Source organism: Psammomys obesus, unplaced genomic scaffold, assembly GCF_907164565.1.
Source record: "Psammomys obesus unplaced genomic scaffold, mPsaObe1.curated_primary_1811, whole genome shotgun sequence".
In the NCBI taxonomy this organism is placed as follows: Eukaryota; Metazoa; Chordata; class Mammalia; order Rodentia; family Muridae; genus Psammomys; species Psammomys obesus.
The window spans coordinates 4413980-4436122 of NW_026596244.1; the positions used below are offsets into that span (position 1 = coordinate 4413980).

The 22143-nt window shown below is 40.2% G+C and overlaps 1 protein-coding gene across 2 annotated transcripts in view; it reads right to left on the bottom strand.

Moving 5' to 3' along the window:
• The window catches only part of Golim4 (golgi integral membrane protein 4), an 81877-nt gene that overhangs the window by 28158 nt on the left and 31576 nt on the right, over positions 1 to 22143 (bottom strand). For both annotated transcript variants that reach the window (XM_055596632.1, XM_055596630.1), the window contains exons 2-5: positions 6905 to 6979; positions 5472 to 5521; positions 3672 to 3725; positions 2013 to 2163 (exon numbers count right to left, since the gene is read on the bottom strand). In XM_055596632.1, the coding sequence (XP_055452607.1) occupies positions 2013 to 2163; positions 3672 to 3725; positions 5472 to 5521; positions 6905 to 6979 (330 nt within the window). The remainder of the gene's footprint in view (positions 1 to 2012; positions 2164 to 3671; positions 3726 to 5471; positions 5522 to 6904; positions 6980 to 22143) is intronic.

The window sequence follows — 22143 nt, forward strand, 5'->3', positions numbered from 1 at the left end:
TTCTTTCTTTCTTTCTTTCTTTCTTTCTTTCTTTCTTTCTTTCTTTCATTTGTAAACTTATTGGCAGTGGCTTCTATGTTTTTACTGGGCTTCTACTAGCAACTTTTGTTCACCAGACTCCAGTTCTTCATATGTTAAGTAAAACAAGACCCTTGCCTGCCTGCTTCCAAGTTTGTGAAGAAAATTCAGCAAAACCACCAACAGAAGGGTTTCACCTGATCTTAATACATTACAGAAATGTGTCATTAGCTATTACACACAGTCATGAAGAGAAATTAAGTTTCCACCTTGCCAGTCTTCCTTGGGAGAGGAGGAGGTTTAAATACTCTCCTGGTATCACATTAGGCTACCAAAGATTGCCTGCACTTACGGCCTCTAGCCACCACTGACCTTCATCGATCACAAAATGCTTTAACTTTATTGCATAATTCTTTTATCCAGAATCATGTCTTAGTTCCACTTCTGTTGCTGTGATAAAATGCTCTGATGAAGGCAACCGGGGGCAGATAGAGTTTATTTCAGTCTGCACGGCCAGGTTATAGCACATCCCTCTAGGGAAGCCACTGTGACAGGAGCTTGAGGCATCCAAAGGCAAGAGAGAGAAAGGAAGGGATACTTGTACTCAGCACCATCAATCATTTCCATTTAGTCGAGGACTCAGCCCTGAAATGATGCTGTGTAATGGGCATTTTGGTTTCCTTAAAAACTCAGTTATGCTACATAAACATAACGTTTTTGTTTAGTCCTTGGTGCGGGATGTGGGATTGCTTTAGACTGTCCACTGCAGCAGGCTATTTGCCTTGTGCAGGCTCTGAAAGGGGCGTGATCTTTGCCAGTTGCAGATTAATTCTGAGGAATCTGGAGAGGGAATAAATCTCAGCGCCCAGACAAAGGTGTCCCTCCGAGGAAGGAAAAGGCTTCCCCCCTACTGCTCCTGGTTGTTGTTGCTGCAGTTTGATTAGAAGTTGGTGATAACCTGACCATGAAGATTGGACTTGCCCCAAGGAACCTGACAACCCTAAACAACAGGAAGTAGTGAAAACAGAACTATGGCCCCTCTTCCCATTAGATGGAGCCATCTCATCTCAACTAACCCAAATAAGAAAAAAACATCATAGGCACATTCTCAGGCCAATCTAGACAATCCTTCACTGAGATATTTTCAGGAGATTTTAGAGGGTTTCAAGTTGACAATTAACAGCAATTATCACAGTAACACAATTATTATAATCAAACACATGTACAAATATGTAAAGTGTCCAGCAAAGTATAAAAGGCACTTTCTATACTCAGTTGATTCAGATCCTTTCGAGAATTTTTTTTCCAAAAGTTGATTTTTATAAGTATAATTATTTTGCTTTCTATCTCGCTCAAGTGGTGTGTGTGTGTGTGTGTGTGAGAGAGAGAGAGAGAGAGAGAGAGAGAGAGAGAGAGGGAGAGATTTCTTTTTTATTGATGGGCATGCTTCCTGTATTTCCACTTTTGTCCTGGGTGCAAAATTCTGAGGCTGAAATACTTTAGTAGTCAGGAATGACATATTTGTATCCTCCTATTTTCTATAATTCTGATTTTTTTCTATATATATTATTAAATTTTGACTATATATAAAATGTTGCTTTAAAATGATATGAAAGGCTAGAGAGATGGTTCAGAGTTTAAGAGCACTTCCTGTTCTTCCAGAGAATCTTGGGTCAATTCCCATCACCCACAGGGAAGCTCACAACCATCTATAATTTCAGTCACTGAGGGATCTAATGCCTCTCTGGGGCCTCCATACTCACGAGGCATGCTTGTGGTGCACAGACATACATGCAGGCAAAACACCACATACGTAAAACAAAAATTAAGAAATAAAACGAGTGGATTACGCATAAGGGAGACTGCTCTTCCGTGTGGTTATTACCGTGAAATGCACTAAACATACAAGACCTTAAAGCAGGCCAGCACCGTAGCACTTGTGTGTGTTCTTGTTGACATGGTAGACAAAGACATGTTTGGCTCCTACCCAATACCTTTTAGCTTAGAAAGTTCCTGTTCCTTTTCTTGCTGCAGCTGCAGGTACCTCTCTTTGTGGTCATTGAATGTTCTGCTGAAGTCTTCCCCTTGCTTACGGTGTTCCTCTTCCAAGTCGCTGTGCTGTTTCTTCAGCTCCTCATGCTGACTCTGCAATATGAATACCCGAGTAGACAAGAGTCTATTTCTTGGCTCAGTGTCCTCTGTCTTACCACAGGTGAGAACACATGAAGGGCTGAGCTCAGGTTGTGCTCCGTTTGCGGAATTCCCTTCCATTTCCCTTACTCTTGAACTGAATAGTGTGAGATAAAGCTTCCCTTAGTTTTAAACATTAATAAGGGTAAGAAGCTGACACAAGATATGGAAATTGGCAATCTGAGGCTATCTCCCTGTTGTTAAAGAACTGTACAAAGAAGGTAAAGGTGATGGTAATTTTAGCCTTAGCTACTTCGTGTGTTTTCTCTACTCTACAAGTGAGACCAAGGCTCCACAGTATTCAGGGAGGTTCCAGGACAACTCGAGGTTATATGCTACCTAAATCTGAAAAAGCTCAAGACTCTTCATGGTATCCTATTTGTACATTTCTGCCACCATGCTTTCAATCATTTTGAGACTACTTGTTCTCTCTCTAATTCACTAAAATTCACTGGTGTTATAATTACTGCACTGTAAAAAAAAATGATGGCAAAAAATATCTGCTTACCGTTAGTATGCACTCAAGTCTCTTCTACATATTTTAGAAATACTCAAAGGCAGGACCACTGACCACAATGGACCACTCTATTCAATATCTCTTTGATTGTCAGTCTTCTAATAACCCAGTTTTAGAGTGGTTAGGGTAGAGGAGAGGAGACTATTGCTCATTTGGGGAAAGTAATGAATTGTTTTTAGAATTCATTTTTATTTGTTTGATTTTATATTACAGTTCTATACCTTGTTACAAGTTAGTTAAATTCTACAGTCTACAAATGCTTATGTGGAAGGATGGCCTGCTTTAAGTAATGTACTAAAGTCTTGGAGAGAGGGCACGTTCTAGTTTCAACAGAAAGTGTGTGCCTTGCTGATGTGAAGGTGTAGCAAATGCTTAACACTGATGTGGAGCAAAGACCTCAGCAAGATTGTCACATGGTGCTGAATGCTATGCTACTCTCTCCCAGCTTAGGAGAATCAACAGCTCTCTTACTTGTGCTTTTGCTCTTCCTGACACTTGATAGTAAGTTTTATCCAAGGCCCAAGGAAGGAAAACATTTAAATAATAAGTTGTGTTCTTGGAGTAGTTAAAAGCACATCTCTTAAATATTAGTAACACAGATGAAGCTTTTGAGTTCTACATACTACAGTCTGTGTAAAATACAAGAAAAACCACTGTAAGAAACTAAGCAAAAAAGAACTTTAAAGATATCAAAGAAAACAAAACTTTAGAAGTAGGTAACAAGAAAGCCTGATATTATATAAGAAAATGGGTAATATAGTAACCACATTTATTTCTGTAAAAAGGTAATAATCATGCTGGGACATTAAAACTATAAACAACTATGACTATATATACTAAGTACACATTCTACAAACCTTCCCTTTTATCATATTGTGTATGGCTAATCAGCTCAAGTGCGGCCTGTGGCTTTCTCCACTCATATAGGAGGTCTTAGGGTACTTACTTTCAGCATCTGGTGCTGGACATTCAATGCACTGTATCTGCTATTCGAATCTTGCTGCAAATAAAAGAAAATCAAATCAACAAAGGATAACTGATATGGTTCTTTTGCTGCAGACAGCTTCATTGCCTAATAAAAGATTTTTACTTTTGTTTTTTCAAGCTAACATCAATTCTGTGTTAGAGACAGCATGTCCTTGGGGCCTTATCTTTTATTTATTTATTTAGCATTGCTAGAGGTTGAACGCAGGGCCTTGCTTATACTAGGCAATCACTCTACCACTGGGCCATCCACTCTCTAAGAATTCCCATTTCTTTATTTAATAGCAGAAACAATGAGGTTCCAATTTTCTTGTGGGGGTTGTTGGATTTTATTAATGGAAAGAACGGAAATGGAATCATCACAAAATTATAGATTGGCAGGACTCTCAGAAATTATTTGGGTCTGTTTCTTACAATCTAAAGGAGCCTAGAGGCCCACGGACTTCTGGAAGTCACTGTGTATGGCTCATACAGTGTTTAGCACCAGGGACGGGTGGGTGGGGCGGAAGGGGACATCACTTAAGAGCAGGCTTCACAGCTCTGCATGTCTTAGGGAGGGAGGAAAGGCCATTCTCCCCTCAGCTTGAGTGGGTATTCCATAATCTTCACTTTACCACCACAGCGAGAAACCAGAACAGCAGGTACTTTACACAGCAGCAGAGGGAGGAATGGAGTTTGAGCCCTCCCTTCTGATCCCATGTTCTTGAACCTCCCCGTGGTCTCTGGGAGCAGCTGTCCCCACAACCCTACAGTTCCAACATCCCAATCAATATACTGAAGACACCTGGTGCCTTCTGCCTCCCTTTGTGGGGCTGATTTATTTCTGCACCACACACCCTTCTATGCTCCATCCCTGCACGCGGGCGCTCTCACGCTTTCTTCATACAGCTCCAAAAATAAACTACACTCTTGCTTCACCATTTCATCCCCTGTCCTCTCCTTCCTTCTTTCTTTCCTTTTTTAGTTTATAAAAAGATTAGATTACAAAATACACAAAGGTGTGCACACAGGTCTTACTGGGCTTTTAAAAGCAAGTTAGAGTTGAAAGCTGAAAGCCTCACTCAGGCAGGCCAAGAACTGACTTTTCTCAGTTTTGAAACCCTTAAACATTAATGTTTTATTTACCTAACACTCATACATTTTTCTAGTGTAAGAGAAAGATTGGCTTTTTCTCCATTCAATTTTAACTTTAAAATATTTTAAAATGCCAACATCACTCCTTTTGTCCATAATTCATTCTCCAGATAATTGCAAATGTCAACTCTGAGATAGGGCTCCTATGTGATAGTACATTGTAAAGGCAAAAGAAGTCTTACATGTCATAGAAAAGAGACAGCAAATAAAAGAGTATATAAAAATGACCCTTCCTGTTGGCCATACCTGTAATCCCAGCATTAAAAAAAGTAGAGGAAGGAAGATCTGCAGTTCAAAATCATCCTCTGCTCCTCAATGATTTTTGAGGCCTTCAACCTGTTTCAAAACTCCAGAACCAAACTGAGCAACCAAACAACTTCGTATGGCACAGCATGGCTATCTCAGTGTATCACTCACTGGCATCCACGTAGCAAGAAGCAAGAAAAGGTAAGTTTTAAATAAGCAATGCTTAACATTTTCCTCTCTGTATTTTTTTTCTCTTTTCTTTTTCTGTTCGTTGTACACCCTATAATGCCAGTGATAGGGTAATTTTTTTTGCAGTAATATTCTTATCTCCCTCAAAGTTCATGAAAAGAAATTAAAAGCCAAAACAGAAAAAAAGTCTTACCCTTCCTTTGTTTAGTGTTTCTTGTGCTTCTAACTTATAAACAAGGAAATCTAGGAAAGATAAAAGTGGAGAAAGTAAAGAATATGTTAATTCACTTAAAAACTTTTAAATGTCTCATAGAAAAAAAGTTCTACTTTATTCAGACTTCCAAAAATGATTTCAGTTCAAATCAATCTTCTTGGTGATATATGTATTTCATTTTACCCCTCAAGGCTTTGGAAAACAGACATCAAAGCGTACAGTTTTCCACTTTCTCTTCTATCTGCAAATCCAGCATCACCAGAATCCATGTCAGTGAATAATGGCACACTTACCATATCTCTGTGAAATCTGCCTTTGAAACTGAGAGGCAAGGGGGTGCACGTGGAGACAAGGGTGATTTAGAGCCTCCCACTAGAGGGCACATGGAATTCTTTCAGGAACTACAAAAGCAATTAAGCCATCTACTGCATCTTCAGTCTACGCCATCTATTACCCACTAGATGGCTCTATAAAACCACTCAATAGTGGAAGACAGGGCAGAGATAAGTCTTAGAGCATTTCTCAGAGCTCTAAGGTCTGTTGGAGCTAAGAGTCTGGAGAGGATAGGATGATACCCAGCACCCATCCCACACTCTCCAAGGAAGTCAAGGGTTTAAGTTCCAGGGTTTATCACAAAACATGAATAAATAAAAAAGTAAGAATGAAGGAAACGTTCAGGAGCTGGATGTTGGGGTGCGTATTTTCTTAAAAAGCTCTGGTAAAACTCAATACCACTGCCTGGGTCATCTGTTAATTTCTAACTGAACAACTTTGCCAGTAAAATTTTTCATGAGGTAATAATTATATCTGCTTCATTCAAAAGACTCCAGGAAGTGGGTACTGGGTCACTAAGTTACAGACCTAAGGAGGAATATATAAAAAGTGCCATGTTCAAAACAATGCATGTTTTCCGCAAACCCCAACTGTCAGCAGAGATTTGATGCATCAGTAATATACCTATGTAATATTCAGAAGGCAAGTCTGGTGTTATTTCTGAAATAATCTGTTCACTAATGTAAGACCTCCGCAAAGGGGCAGAAGCAGAATGGAAGCTTCTAAATCTGATCTTGAGTTCTAATCCAGAAGGTTCTCTATGGGACTGAAGGGGACAGAGACCTCTGAGCCATGGCCTGGATGATGAGGCTCACACCGCTTACACTTGCTGTCTGACTTGAGTTCCCAAAGAGGAAGAAGGGCTTTCTTCCTCTCACCAAGACGGTGTAAAGGGTCTGCATCATGCCTAACACATTTTCTGACAGCTCTTTCTCTGCCCACCTACGGCACTGGCTTCAGATGGATTTGAGAAACAACTTAGCACAAATTACGAAGCCAAAAAGCATCATAGATCAAGGACATGCTACATCAAAGAAGGGCAGGAAGAAACAACAGGGTGCAAGCTCATGTTGTCTTACCTTCCTTCGCTTTCTTGTGCTCAAGCCTTTCTTTTTGCAAAGATTTCTCTAATCTTGATCTGTGTTCATATACAACTGGAAGAGAAAGGGTTAAAATTTGTCAGTGAACTAAAAGTCGCAGAGTAAAGTTAATAGCAACTTAAAAACCATAAAGCAGTATTGGGCCCACATCCAATTAAAGTAAAAACATAAAAGTTTCCCATTTGAGGTAAAGAAAACAGGTAGATGTAGTCAAAGATCCAGATTCCATGCAAGTAACATGCACAAGTGATACACATGTAATTAAATTAATTCTGGAGGATTCCCTAGGAAATGTTGATATATGTCAGGTAGCCAGAAACTTTTTTCTCGGATCCCTTTTGCCCAAGTGTCGCTAGGAGGTCCACCACATCTCTTCCCAGGCAACTGTCCACCTGCCTGACTTCAATCAGTCTGCACCAGAAGAGCACTGTCCTCTTAATATCCCCCAAAGTCAGTGTGCTCTGCATTTCAACCAGAATGAGCTAAGCCAACTGCCATGGACAGCTAAGCAGCACCATGATGAAAGACGAGAATCTCTTTCCACTTCTGACATGTTGGAGCCAAGGATGGAGACACTTCCCAAAGAACCCCTGAAAAGTGCTCACAAAGAGTCAGATTCACAGTCTGTGAGAGCAGAATGATGTCTGTTCTGAATGTCTTCCTGGCTTCTCAGCTTTCTGCTTATTCATATACTCTGACGGTGTCAAAGGTGTTTGGAGAGGAGGGAGGAACAGAGTTGTGGAGGGAAACAGGGAACAGTGCTTACCACAGCTCTTAATACACTGGCGGATGGATATCTGCAGCAAGCAGAAGCTACAAGGGGGGACACTTCCCCTTGGAGTGAATGAAATGTGACTTTTACACTAGACTAGATCAGATATAATCAATGCTATGTGTAAAGGTACAAGCTATTAAAAAATGCAGGGGTATTTGATTTTAATTCTCAGAGGAGCCTGAGAAACCAACAAATGTGTCTCAAGACTTTTTAGGGGAACAGAAGCCTCAGTTGCAGAGTGGTTTGAACAGGCAGTGAGGGCTGAGAAAGGGATAAATTCAGTTTCAGATGTTCTCTCCAACTCCTGTTTGTTCAGCATTATGTCAACTATGATCTCATTCTCTAGCAGGCTAAACCAATTCTGTTACTCCACTCTTTGATCACACCCAAGCCCCCCTTGCCTATATACAATTCCATCATCATTGGTCAACAGCTGTCTGTATACAACACAAGAACTGTCTTCACACAAATGGCTGCTGCCAAAGTTGTCAGGATCCCAGGAACTCCCCACTTCTGTCTCCTCCTATGACCCCTTGCTGCTGAAGGGATTGCCTGCTTCTCCCTCTTCCCTTTCTCAGTGACAGCGTCCTGCTACTAGTGACTGCTGTTCTCCATCACGGCCTCAGTTGGTACAAAAGACCTCACCCTGAATGATTTCTGGCATGAGGCAGGAAGAGGTAAATGTTATACTAGCAATTTAGATATGTATATTGTTTATTCATTGCCAATTAATATTAGCCTATTTCTTTAATAATATTGTCCTATTTCTCTACTGAAAAACCCTGTTGAAGAGATGGCAATTAAACTTTTTTTTCAGTTGATTATAATCTGGAAGCCCATCTTCCATAAAATTCAGATAGTAAAGATAGACCAGATAGAATCTTTACGTCCGTCTAGAAAACACAATCACTATTCTCTCTCTCTCTCTCTCTCTCTCTCTCTCTCTCTCTCTCACGCACACGCACACACACACTCAATTCTTTTGCCATGCATTTCTCAAGCTTTTGAGCTGATGATTTATCTAGTGGGTTTATTGTTTCTGTTAGAAGAAAGACTGCTAATCAATCCTTGTCTCTATAGTTCTATTTATACTTTTAAGCCAAGGGCATCAGTCAAGATGAACTAAAGCTACACAATAGCATATAATGGATATTCTCATAGAATCAAGCAAGTCTAATGGTGGGGAGTTTAAAACAATGATTCAAACCTGCCATTCAAATTTATTAATCTGATGTAAGCCTACACAGGAATAAGGATTTGAAACATAAGAATGCATGGGAAAAAAAAAAAAACACCTCTGTAATACTCATCTCCTCCCAGGTTTGTGGAAAGAGGATGTAATATTTTCCATGGAGTAAAGAATGAAAAGAGGGCTCGTTTCCACTTAAAAAAAAAAGAAAGAATGAAAGAAAAACCTCTTAGGGGTTTAAAACAACATTCAAGCTTCCTCCAACCATTTGGCATTTTAACATTGACTTTCATCTAAAAGTTACAAAAGAAACGCTGTGTGCATTTCCTTCCTTCTTGGTGAAAGAGTATTTTCACAAGTTCAGAGCAAAACACTCCAGCTCAGAACTGAGAAGCAATTCTTGTTGGGGCTGGAGAGATGGATGGTTCAGTGTTTACAAGCTCTTGTTGCTCTTGCAGAGGACCCAGGTTTGGTCACCAGAACCCAAATGATGGTTCACAGCCACCAGCTCCTCCACAAAGGATCAGGATGTTCCCCTCAGAAACACCAAGCATGCCTGTGGTACATTTGCGTACTTGCACAGAAAACACTCAGACACATAAAATAGATAAATATTTAAAATATTAAAGAAAGTAACACTCAAAAGTCCTTCAGAAAGTATCACCAAATGTCTTAGCTCCTTAAGCCAGGGCAGGGCATTGCTTTTTTGGCAGAACCAACAATGGCCCATAATTTTTTCACTTCTTCAGATCTGACTACAATATAACCCTTTACCTTTACAAAACAAGGCCTAAAACTTGGATAAGAGTCACATAGTATAGCTAGTGGAATAATTAAGGTTTGTCAGTAATCAGATTTTAAATGAATAAATATGTAATTTCAAAAATTTTCAGCTATAGAAAGATAATTAGGTAACAAGTAAGAAAAAGAAAAATAACTTCAGAGCAATACATAGTTTTCAGGACAGAACGTTATAAAGGGTTTCTGGGTAACTTCAGGACTAACATCAGGTATTTATGATACTCTGCCTGTGAGTGTGTTTTATACACATCTCTGTGGATGTGTGTGAGTATACATGTGTATGTAGAGACAAGATAGATATCAGGTGTGTTCCCTGATAGCTTTCTGTTTGTTTCACTAAACGCAAAGCCTCTCCATTCAGCTACGCTGTCTGGCCAATGAATCTCAGGGGACCCATCTGTGATACCCCAAGTGTTGGACTTATAGACCTGCTCCATTCAACCTGGTTACTATTTTTTTATATATTTATTATTTATTTATTTATTTATTTGCATCCTGATTGAAGCCCCCTCCCTCCATTCCCTGAAGTCCTGCCTTCCAACCTTCTCCCCTATTGTTTCCTCCCCTTCTCCTCAGAAAAGAGGAGCCCCATCTCTGCCACCCTGCTCTAACACATCAAGATGCATCATGACTAACTAGGAAAAAGTGATTAAAAAGCAAGCAACAGAGTCCATGTCGGAGATAGACCCCACTCCCAATTACTAGAGGACCCGAATGGTGACCATGCTGCCCGTCAGCTACATATGTGTTAAGGGGCTGAGCCCAGTGCATGAATGCTCTTTGGCAGCTGGTTCTTTGTATAGGTGCTGCAGAGCCGAACACGAGTCCTCATGTTTGTGCAGCGGGTACTTCACCAACCAAGTTCTCTCCCCAGTCCCACTATGATAGTTTTTAAGAACCACTTTGACCAGGAGTACCAATTCATTATAAGTGGGGTGGAGGCAGAAGACGATGAGTCAACATGAAAATAACACTACAGATGTACTTTTTTGTTATCGTTTCTTCTTGTTTTTTGTAACTTTACTTCATACAAAGTCAGAGGATGAGGACAGAAAGATCTTAGAAAATCCATAGCAAACAAGAACCTGAAGGGACAGAGGGAGTAACTGCTGCATCTGACCCTCACTCTGGGCCTTTCCTCCGCTCCCAGGAGAGCAAGAGGGCATCACTAAGGCACAGCGTTAGGGTCCATCTTCTTGCTTTCTCATTTAGATGGTCCCTACGCTGTTACGGCAAAGTCTTTCCTCTCACTTCATCCTTGGTTCATCCTTGAGTTTGTGCTGCTCAAATTTGGATTCTGAATGTGCTCTGAGATCCACAAGTTAAACGACACCTCTAGGAGGCAGTGGAACTTTTAGGAGGTGAGCCTACTGAGGAGTCCCTTGGCCACCAGAGTGTCCTGTGAAGGTGATTTCTATTTGTCCTTGGCTAGCACTAAGCAGGTTTTTATACCACATGCCCAAAAGCAACCAAATAACAACAGCAACAAAGAGAGGGCCAAGCACTGTAGACTGAGGCTTAGGAGACTGAGTCAAAACAAACCTTTTCTCCAGATAAGTTAATTGTCTCTGATATTTGATGTAGTGGCAGGAAACTAATAGACATATTGTCCATTACAGCCTTCCCTGCCTTCTTTATAATTTTACCCTTTAATTTTGTTATTATCTGACTCCCCTGCATGAGTAAGACCCGTGTGTGTTCCATCCACATGCTGCATGAGTCCTAGTTAGCCATGCTGGCTCATCTTCCAGCCCCACGGCCTTCTCACTTCTCCCTGAACACGCCAGATAGACATTTACCTCATTACAGTTCTAACTGCATTTTCTTCAAGTATCTGAATAAGTAGTTTCTGTATTCCTCTCACCTTCTCAGGGCTGGGGAGATGGCTAAGTAGGCGGCAGTGCTTACTGCTCAGGTATTGGGAACCACTTGTAAACCCCTCAAAGAAAGAGGCTGAGCTAGCATCCTGTTTATGGAAAGTCTTCAGAGATGAAAGAAAAATGCCCTGCTGCATGGAAGTCTTGGACTATATAGGACAAAGCTGCATTTTTAAAGGCATGCATGACTGTACAGGCACATGGGGTTAGAAGTTCAAAGCTTAGGAAATGAATACATCCCTTAAAGAAATACAGGAAAAAAACAACCAAACATGTGAAGAAAATGGATAAAACTGTTCAAGTCCTGAAAATGGAAATAGAAGCAATAAAGAAAAGACAAACTGAGGGAATTCTGGAGGTGGAAAACCTAGGGAAGAAAACAAGAACTACAGAAAAAAAGCACCACTAACAGAATACAAGAGATGGAAGTGAGAATCTCAGGTGTAGGAGATACAATTGAAGAAATCGATACCCTGATCAAAAAAATGTTAAATCTAAAAAGCTGCTGACACAAAACATCCAAGAAATCAGGGATGCTATGAGAAGACCAAACCTAAAAATAATAGGAAGAAGACTCCCAGGTCCAAGACCCAGACAATATTTTCAACAAAATTATAGAAGAAAACTTCACCAACCTAAAGAAAGACATACTTATAAACATACAAGAAGCCTATAGAACACCAAATAGATTGAAGCAGAAAAGAAAATCCTTCTGCCACATAATAATTAAAACACTAAATGTACAGAACAACAAGAACAACAACAAAAGAATATTAAAGGCTAAAAGGAAAAGAAGGCTAAGTAACATATTAAAACACCCCTATCAGAATTATAACTCACTTCTCAACAGAGACTCCAAAAGTCAGAAGGGCCTGGGAAGATATCTTTTTTTTTTAATTTTTTATTAATTACACTTTATTCATTTTGTATCCCCCCATAAGCCCCTCCCTCCTCCCCTGCCAATCCCACCCTCCCTCCCCTTTCTGCATGCATGCCACTCCCCAAGTCCATTGATAGGGGAGGTTCTCCTCTTCTTTCTGATCTTAGTCTATCAGTTCTCATCAAAAGTGGCTGCATTGTCCTCTACTGTGGCCTGGTAAGGCTGCTCCCCCCTCAGGGGGAAGTGATCAACGAGCAGGCCAATCAGATTATGTCAGAGGCAGTCCCTCTTCCCATTACTATGTAACCCACTTGGACACTGAACTGCCATGGGCTACACCTGTGCAGGGGTTCCAGGTCATCTCCACGAATAGTCCTTGGTTGGAGTATGATTTTCTGGGAAGTTCCCTGTGTTCAAATTATCTTGTTCTGTTGCTCTCCTTGTGGAGTTCCCGTCCCCTCCAGCTCTTACTATTTCCCACTTCTTACATAAAATTCCATTCACTCTGCCCATCAGTTGGCCATCAGGCTCAGCATCTGCTTTGACAGTCTATACTGCAGAAGCTTTCAGGGGCCCTCTGTGTCAGGTTTCAAGGTTTTTCCTGTTTTCTTCTGGCTTTCAGAGGCCCTCTGTAATATTAAAACACCCCTATCAGAATTATAACTCACTTCTCAACAGAGACTCCAAAAGTCAGAAGGGCCTGGGAAGATATCTTACAGACTAAGAGAACACAGATGCCAGCCCAGACTACAATACCCAGCAAAACTTTTAACCACCACAGATGGAGAAAACAAGATATTCCATGACAAAACCAAATTTAAACAATATCTATCCACAAATCTTGCATTACAGAAGATATTAGAAGAAAAACTACAAACGAGAGGTTAACTATACCCAAGGAAACATAGGAAATAGGTAATTTCATACCAGCAAAACCAAAGGGAAGCGCGCACACACACACACACAGACACACAAACACACATGCAACCACCATAAATATCAAGATAACAGGATTTAACAATCATTGGTCATTAATATATCTCAACCTCAATGGACTCAATTCCCTAATAAAAAGGAACAGGCTAGCAGAACGGATGCAAAAGCAGGATCCATCATTCTGCTATATACAAGAAACACACCTTAGCAATAAGATAGATATTACCTCAGAATAAAGGACTGGAAAAGAGTTTCCAAGCATATGAGCAAAAGAAGTAAGCTGGAGAATCCATTCTAATATCCAATAAAATACTTTCAAAAAATTAAACAAAAGAGAAGGGGAAGAGCACTTCATATTCATCGAAGGAAAAAAATCTACCAAGACGGATTTTTCTCAACATCTATGCCCCAAATGCCAGGGCACCTACATTCATAAAAGAAACATTACTAAAGCTTAAATCACACATTGAACACCAAACATTAATAGTGGGAGACTTCAACACCCAACTCTTACCAATGGACAAGTCATTGAGAGAGAAACTAAACAGAGAAATAAACTGACAAACATTATTAATCAAATGGATCTAACAGATCTCTACAAAGAGAACATTTTATCCAAACACAAAAGAATATACCTTCTTCTTAGCACTCCAAAATCAACTATATAGTGAGTTACAAAGCAAGCCTCAACAGATATAAGAAAACTGAAATAACCTCTTGTATCTTATCAGACCACCATGATTAAAGCTGGACTTCAACAACAACAGAAACTACAGAAGACCTACACACTGAACAACTCGGTGATCACTGGGTCAGGGAGGAAAGAAATTAAAGACTCTAGAATTCAATGAAAATGAAGGAAAAACATACCCAAACCTATGGGACACCATGAAAGCATTGCTAAGAGGAAGTGGCCAACTCCTGTAGCCAAGCGGGACATACAGTGGAAGAATGGGAACATCAACCAGCCACAAAAACTTCAACCCAAATTGGCCTGACTATAAGATGCTCAGAGATAAAGACTGAGCAGAGATAGACGGAATGGCCAACCAATGACTGACTCACCTTGAGACCAATCCCATGGGAGTGAGCCAACCCCTGACCCTGCTAACGATACACTGCTATGATTGATACAGGGGCCTAACATAACTGCCCTCTGAGAGGCTTCACCCGGCAGCTGATGGAAACAGATGCAAAGATCCACAGCCAAACATTAGATGTAGCTCAGGGAGTCTTGTGGAACAATGTAGGGAAGGACTGAGGATGCCGGAGGGGTCAAGGACAACATAAGGAAACCTACAGAGCCAACTGACCTGGGTTCATGGGGGCTTACACAGACTAAACAACCATCCAAAGAGCATGCATGGGATAGATGTAGACTTCATACACATACATAGCAGATGTGCCACTTGGTCATCATGTGTGTCAATTAGAGTGTGGATGCCTTTGACTCTGTTGCCTGCCTTTGGATGGATCCCTTACCCCTAGATGGTCTGCCTTGTCTGGCCTCAGTGGGAGAGGATGCACTTGGTTCTGCTACAACTAGATATGCCAGGGTGAGTTGGGACTCATATTGGGCATACACTTCTCTGAGAAGAAGGGAAGGAATGAATAGAAGGAGGAGGATGTGAGTAGGGACTGTTAGGGGAGAAGGGAGGGGGTGCTGCGATCAAAATGTAAAGTGAATCAATAAATCAATCAATGGAAAACAGTTCATGAGCTGTGGTAATAGAAGCAAAAAAATCATTACAAAGAGACATATTGTATATAGAACCTACTTATCTAGCAGTAGGATTTCAGCCATACACTTTAAAATAATTCAGGAAAATAATAAAGAAGAGAAACATGAGGATATAGGAGGTGAACGAAGGGGAGGAGAAAGGGATTCTTTCTAGTCCTTGAAATAGATACAAAGATGCATACAAACTCTCTTAAGAGGGACTAAGTATATTTTCTGGTTTAAATGTAAAATGCTCCCCACTGGTTCATTTATTTATTTGATCACTTGATGTTTTGGAAGATCGTGGAGCTATTAGTGAGCAGAGAACGCTTCAGAGCCCAGCTCCACTAGCTGTCTGCTCTATGTGTCCTTGCTGCATGTACATTAATAGCCTTAAGTTACTGTTCCCAAGCCTACTCTAGTATGATGGGTGGTGTCTCCTGTACCTATCAGCCAAAATAAATTCTTAATTCTTTAAACTGTTTGTTTTCAGGAATCATCACATCAACAAGCAAGGTATCTAACGCAGTGTAAAGGACACATGGATTTTATAATGAAATAATGGATCTATATTCTTTGCAACTGATGTGCTTGAAGCAAGCATAAAAGTCAATTTTCATAAGTCATCTCTAACTTGTTTTATGAGAAGTTGCTTCTGTAGACACTTTAAGTAATTCTACTAAAGATGGAAAGCTTAGAGTTCAGGTTTCCAGTACCAGCTTTTAAGTGGTTTCTGTGTTACAAACAAATATTTATTGAGTACACACTATGTTCCAGGCATTGTTCTGACATCTGGGACTACGCCATGAAAAAAAAAAAAGTTTATTTTTAATCTGCCTTGTACAAAGTAATATTCTGGTCTGAAAGAGACACAGAAATGATAAATAATGAACAAAATAAACTGATGGTAAAATAAATTAAAAGAGCAAGAGACTAAAAGGTATTCAAAGTGTAGAGAGAGATAAGGATGCAGGTTTTTCTTCTAAGTGCAGGGTGACATAAGGCCTCTTTTAAAAGGACCCACTGGCAGCTAACTTTGAAAGGATTTCAGAGATGGAGTGAGAGAGAAAGAGAGAGAGGGTTGCAGACAGAGAAAAGACCACAAGCATGTTTGTGCTAAAGGACAGAAGGTCAGAAGTCTGAGCCCCTGATCCTGGCCAGCTTGGAGGACAAAGGCTTGAGGAGAGGGAGGGAGGAAACTTTCCACTGGCCTCTAACTTGGACGATTACTCACATGAGGAACCACTGGTTTGTTCTGAGCAGAAATGTGATGGGAACTTTGTATTAATGAGGCTGCATGGGGTACAAGATATAATCAGGGTGTTGTATAGTTATTTCTTCTAAATTGAAGCATTCCCTCTTGGAGGAGAGAAGGATGCTCAAGACTCAAAAGCTAATATAACTTAAGAGTCTCAGGAGCTCAGTCAGTTACAAAACCCACACTTCTCCTCTCCAGGAAAGGACATGAACAACAGCTGCAGAGAGGAGCTTCATTGAACTTGCAAGTCACAGAGAGTGGTCTGGGAATGCCGCTTTTGTGGTTAATGAATGCTAGCGTGACTGTTTGCTGATAAAGCTTTCCTTCAGGCACCCATGCTCATCAGTGTTACCCCTCATCCATGTTCCTGTAAGAAGCTCCACTGAGCGAGACACAACAGCCAGTGAGGGAGCTCAGAGCCCTCCCTACTGAGGAATGGTGATCAGTTGATGGCTTCCAGGAGAGGGAAAGTCATATTTCTTTAAGATTGTGGCTCTTGGTAGGTCAACTACAGGCAGGAGGATAGTCTTACACCTACGAATATATTGGTGGCACAAATTTGAGTTGGTGGGTAACATTAAAAAGAGATGTGAGTTGGACCTGCAGTTGAGAGAAGTTAGGAGAAGAAGTGAGGGTGAGTATGATCAAAATAAATTTATAAAGTTATCAAAAATAATTTTTTTCAGAAAGAAATTAAGTGAGGCAGCAAGATGGTACTTTCCAAATAATTCCATTCATAAAAAGTCCAAGGGAAAGAAAACGAATGGTCCTGGGCTAGTGTTTAAGACTGTGTGTGTGGTTGGCTGTGGGAGGCAGCCAGGAGGAAGGGTTTCAAGTAGTGGGGAGGTTAGATCCTCAGTTGAAGGGCCAGTTGTACTGCTTGTTTTTCCAAAAGTAATCATGCACTGTCCTCATCATTCAAGAACAATGAGTATATAATTTGATAGTTGATCAAAACTTTGGATCATGTCTATATAAAAATCTAGAAAAAATATGTGGGAGAAAATACAGTGTTTTTATCCTTCTGAGCCTGGCTTGATTGATTTAACATGGCGCTGTCCAGTTTCACATCCATAAAATCAGGTTATGTATCTAGGACATGGCAATGAGAATGAATCTATCCAGAGGAACAAACATAACTGGGAGGCAAGGAGATAGGTGAGTTATGGGAGAATATGATCAACACATAATATATGTTTGTATGTAACATAATGAATATGCACAACAAAATTTAAGCAAAGAAAACCCAACCAAACAAATAGCCATTCAAACAAACAAAACATTTGTTGGCATCAGGATCATCATTATTCATGACAGAGCTTTAAGGAAATGGTTTTTCAAACACAGAGAATCTAATTCAGCTCTGCTCTTTGGATCTTACCTTCTCTATTTATACAAATGTTATCATCAAGACTTCATATTTCTATTTGTTTGTTTCTGTTATAACCAGCTTAAACTCTATAGCCCCTCCATTGAGACCTACTTTAGTTCTTAGCAGAACTGTGGCTCCTCTGTTAACACCTCCTGTAGCTTTTAGCATACTAGAAGCCATTTTGCCTCCAAGTCTCCATTTTGATCATAAGATAAAATTAAGTTAAAAATCTCAGGCCAAAAAAAAAAAGAAAAAAGAAAAAAAAAATCTCAGGCCAACATGTCTGAGACCAAGAAACAATTTAACAGTTCAATACTTGCTGCTTAGAATAAAACAATAGATGATAAATGCATGTTCTGCTTGAGTTAAAGATCACAACATCCTGCTATGTTCCTTACTCCCAGAATCCTGAAAAGCTCCCAAGAGCTCCCCTAGCCTAATTCCCAGCCAATCAGCTTGAAGTGCTTTATCTAGCTACCTAGATACTACACAATACACTTGGAAAAAAATCGAATATGTTTAGCTAGTCAAAATGATGTAATGCTGCCTCCTCCCTTGACTTCCTATGTCTGGTTACTTGGTAATGGTTTTTTTTGTATAAAAATCCTGCCTCAGAAACAAACGGGCTTCTGAGTCCAGATTATGACACTGACAGGTCAGTCTTTGTTCTGCGTTCAATAAACTTCCATTAATCTGAGTCTGGTGTTCTAGTGGTCAGTGTGTTGCTATTCCAGAACCCATAGATTTTTTGTTTTCCTTTTGAGACAGTTTCTCTGTGTAGCCCTGGATGTCCTGGACTCACTTTGCAGACCAGACTGGACCAGAACTCACAGAGATATGCCAGTCTCTGCCTCCCTGAGTGCTGGGATTGATTACCACTGCACTTGACTCAAAACTTCATTTTAATGGTAGAAAATAAAGGAATTCTCAAGGACAATCAGACAAACAAAAAGACTCATGAAAAAACTTTCAAAAACACTTGAAATGAAATAAAATTCTCTTTTACAAAAGCCAAAACACAGATAGTGGTAGTGGAGCACGCCTTTAACCTCGGTGCTCAGTAGGTCAACTCAGGCAGTGTGTGTGTGAGCTGGAGGCCAGCCTGGTACACAGAGCAAGTTCCAAAACAGCCAGGACTGTTACACAGAGAAACTCTGTCTTGAAAAGCCGAGAGAGAGAGAGAGACAGAGACAGAGAGGCAGAGACAGAGGGGGAGAATACATTTAAAGTGTCATTTTGTCTATTTTTTTGAATTAGATTCAAACTTGTCATATGTATGAGTGACATCAATGTCAATATAAGCTGAAATTTTGGTTCTCACGGCTTCTAGAAGACACAAATCTTCTCTTGATATAGACACAAGGGAGAGTTATGTCATGTGCCTTTTCTGGAAACTTTGCTCTATGTCTCAAGATGATGTGACAAAATTAGGATGGCTGACCTCTATTTGTCCGGTAAAAGCACAGTTGCTTTCTGTTTGGCCAACTCCTAGACAAATTGATTTTATTTTATTTTTGTGGAAACATTGTTTCTAAAGACATTTTGTATTTGCAATTTTGAGGACATATTCCTGGGAATAAATACCCACTGTTTTTAAATGTTCCTGCAGGCTTAAAAAAAAAAAAGATTCAGTCAGGTGCCTTCCATAAATATCTAACTGCATTAAATGAGGTCATTTGAGCTCAAGTTTCTTCCTCATACAGATCCGCTGCTTAAAGTGAAGCAGTGGAGATGGTTGGTACCTAGGGATTGCAAAGCCTCTGTCCTGATTCTAATGTGAAATGACTTCCTTTCAGCGGGCTAATTTTGCAAGAAGGTAACTTAATTTAGTGTGTGAGCATGGGTGACAACCACTGAGCGAGAGAGAAAGAGAGGAACACACAACCCCCAACCCTGTCGCCCAACCCCCTCGCCACTGCTCGCTCTTCTTGGTAGTTGGTGTCCTACTCCTGAAAAGCTGCTTAGCTATGAATGTTTACTACTAAGGAGTCTTAAAACCCTGTCCATCAGAAGAAAGTCAGGGAAAGTAAACACGGGGAGGCCCAAATTGGCAGTAGATAGCTAAAATTCATTTCAATAGCTTGACTAAAATTCTCAGCAATAACCTTTGCTCTTGGCTCATTTTGGGATCCAAACTCCTTTGAGATGACAGGCTGATTAAGCAAAAATTTCTAAGACTTTTGAAAGAGATCATTTACGTTCACATAACAAAGTTTAACAAAAGGTACAGAGCTCTTCCATACATCTCTGTACCATTCTTTCTTTTTCTTCTGTTACTACAGAAGATGGACATTTTCCTTATGGTTCTAAGGACACATGGAGCCACAGCTATGACTGGTTTCTACCTGAGATCCCAAGCAGAGCTTGGTTAAAGGAAGGAGCAGATGTCAATAACTAATCCTTACACTACTGGTAAAAGTCCTGCAGTGTAGAAAGCTGAGGTCACTGAGCAAGACCTATCAAGGTCAAACACAAGAGTTCTCTTTTTTCTTCCTTTAAGAAAGGGCATAGTCTTTATAAGACTGTGGTTTTAGAGAGGATTATAGGAGATTCTCAATGACGATCTGAGGATTTGGAAGATTTCTGGAAAGCTTCCTCTGAGCAGGCTTGTGTACTTCCTTTACACTGCCATGCACAGTCAAGAGTCATCTGACTGCGTCAGCCTTACTGGAGGTCACCCAGGCTTAGAGAGGCTACAGAGATTCCCTTCCCCAACCCCTTTAGGACCCCACACATTGTCTGTCTAGAACCTTTGCACTGTATTTCATGTATGTACTGGTCATTTCCTTACTTATGAAAAGTGTTAGTCTCTATAAATCTGTGCAATTGTGTAGCCTGGAGTGGAGAACAATGCAGTTTTCTGCAGACTCTTAGCTGATAAAGGGTTCTTAGTCCCAGAGCCTGATGAACTGAGTTGAATACCTGGAATCCATGTGACTGCATGTAGAACAACAACTTCTGCAAACTGTCTTCTGACTTCCACATGTGCCGTGGTGTATGCATGAACACATATACACAAACACACATAAGTGCACACACACACAATCAATCAATAAATAAGTTTTAGAATAAAAGAATGTTTGTTAAGTGACCAGACTAACACAAACTGAAGAATGCCTGAATGCAAAGCAAAACTCACAAGCAATGCAGGCTTCCTGTCAATTTTTACTTCTAATATTTAAATCTGAAGAATACAGATGGCTACATACCAAGACACATTCTATGAGTCCAACTTAAATCAGCTTTAAATTTTATACATCTTATGTCTACCAACACAGATACTATGATTTTGTATATATACAGAAACATTATCTCTAATGTTTCTATATGAAAGATAGATAAAAATCTCTGCATCATCAAACAAGGGACATTTGGGATTTTTGAAAGAAGTACAATATGATCAAAAATAAGACCTATTGAAAGTATATGAATAGATGACATACTTTGAGTACATCAGCCAGCATTCTAGTGAGACTGCCTAGATTTCTTTTCAACTTTATTTCACACTTAGAACTCAGATAAAAATCTGCTGTAATAAGTTAAGGTAGAATAAATAGATTAACCTACTAATGAAAAACAAAAGGAAAAAGAAATACAAATACAGACAGTAACACATAGTGCCAGGAGACCGTTAAGTGAGGATTTTCAAGTAGTCTAAAGAAAATAACATTGGCCAGAGCCAAGAGCTACCAGACACTGAGCAGTTCTGAGCACAGGCCTAAAAAAATTTCATTTTTCTATGTCTGTTTTCTATGGAATAGTATTAAGTAGGTAGAAAGCTAAGTCAGCAATGTTAAAATTTGTTGACTCATATTTGTAGTAATGAAAAAGGGTAGAACTCAGCAAAGAGTGGGCTTTTCAACTTTACTACTGTGTGAAAGAGCTGGGAAGGGCCATCAATACCCTGTGATGCTTTCTGGAAGTGAGTGATGAAGTTCCCTGTCTTAGTTACGGTTCTGTTGTTGTGAAGAGACGCTGTAACCAGGCAACGTATGAAAGAAAGCATTTAAATGTTGTTTTGCGTAAAGTTCCAGAGGGTTATTCCATGATAATCATGCTGGGGTCCCCGTGGCAGGCAGATAAGCAGGCATCGTGCTGCAGCAGTAGGTGAGAATTTATATCCTGATGCAACAAGTAGGAGGCAGAGAAAGAGTAGTAGCTAACTGGGAATGAGGAAACCCCAGAGCTCACTCAGAGTGACACACACCCTCCAAAGAGGACACACCTTCTAACCATTTCCAAACGGTTTCACCAACTAGAAAGCAATTGTTCAAATATTTGAGCCTACGGGGCTATTCTCATTCAAACCAATGCACTCCCAGTCAGCCACATGGTCTCAAGGGTGAATGACAGCTACTCAGCATGTCTTGTTTTGCTCAGTTTAGGTAGGTGTGTCGAATCCATCACTGA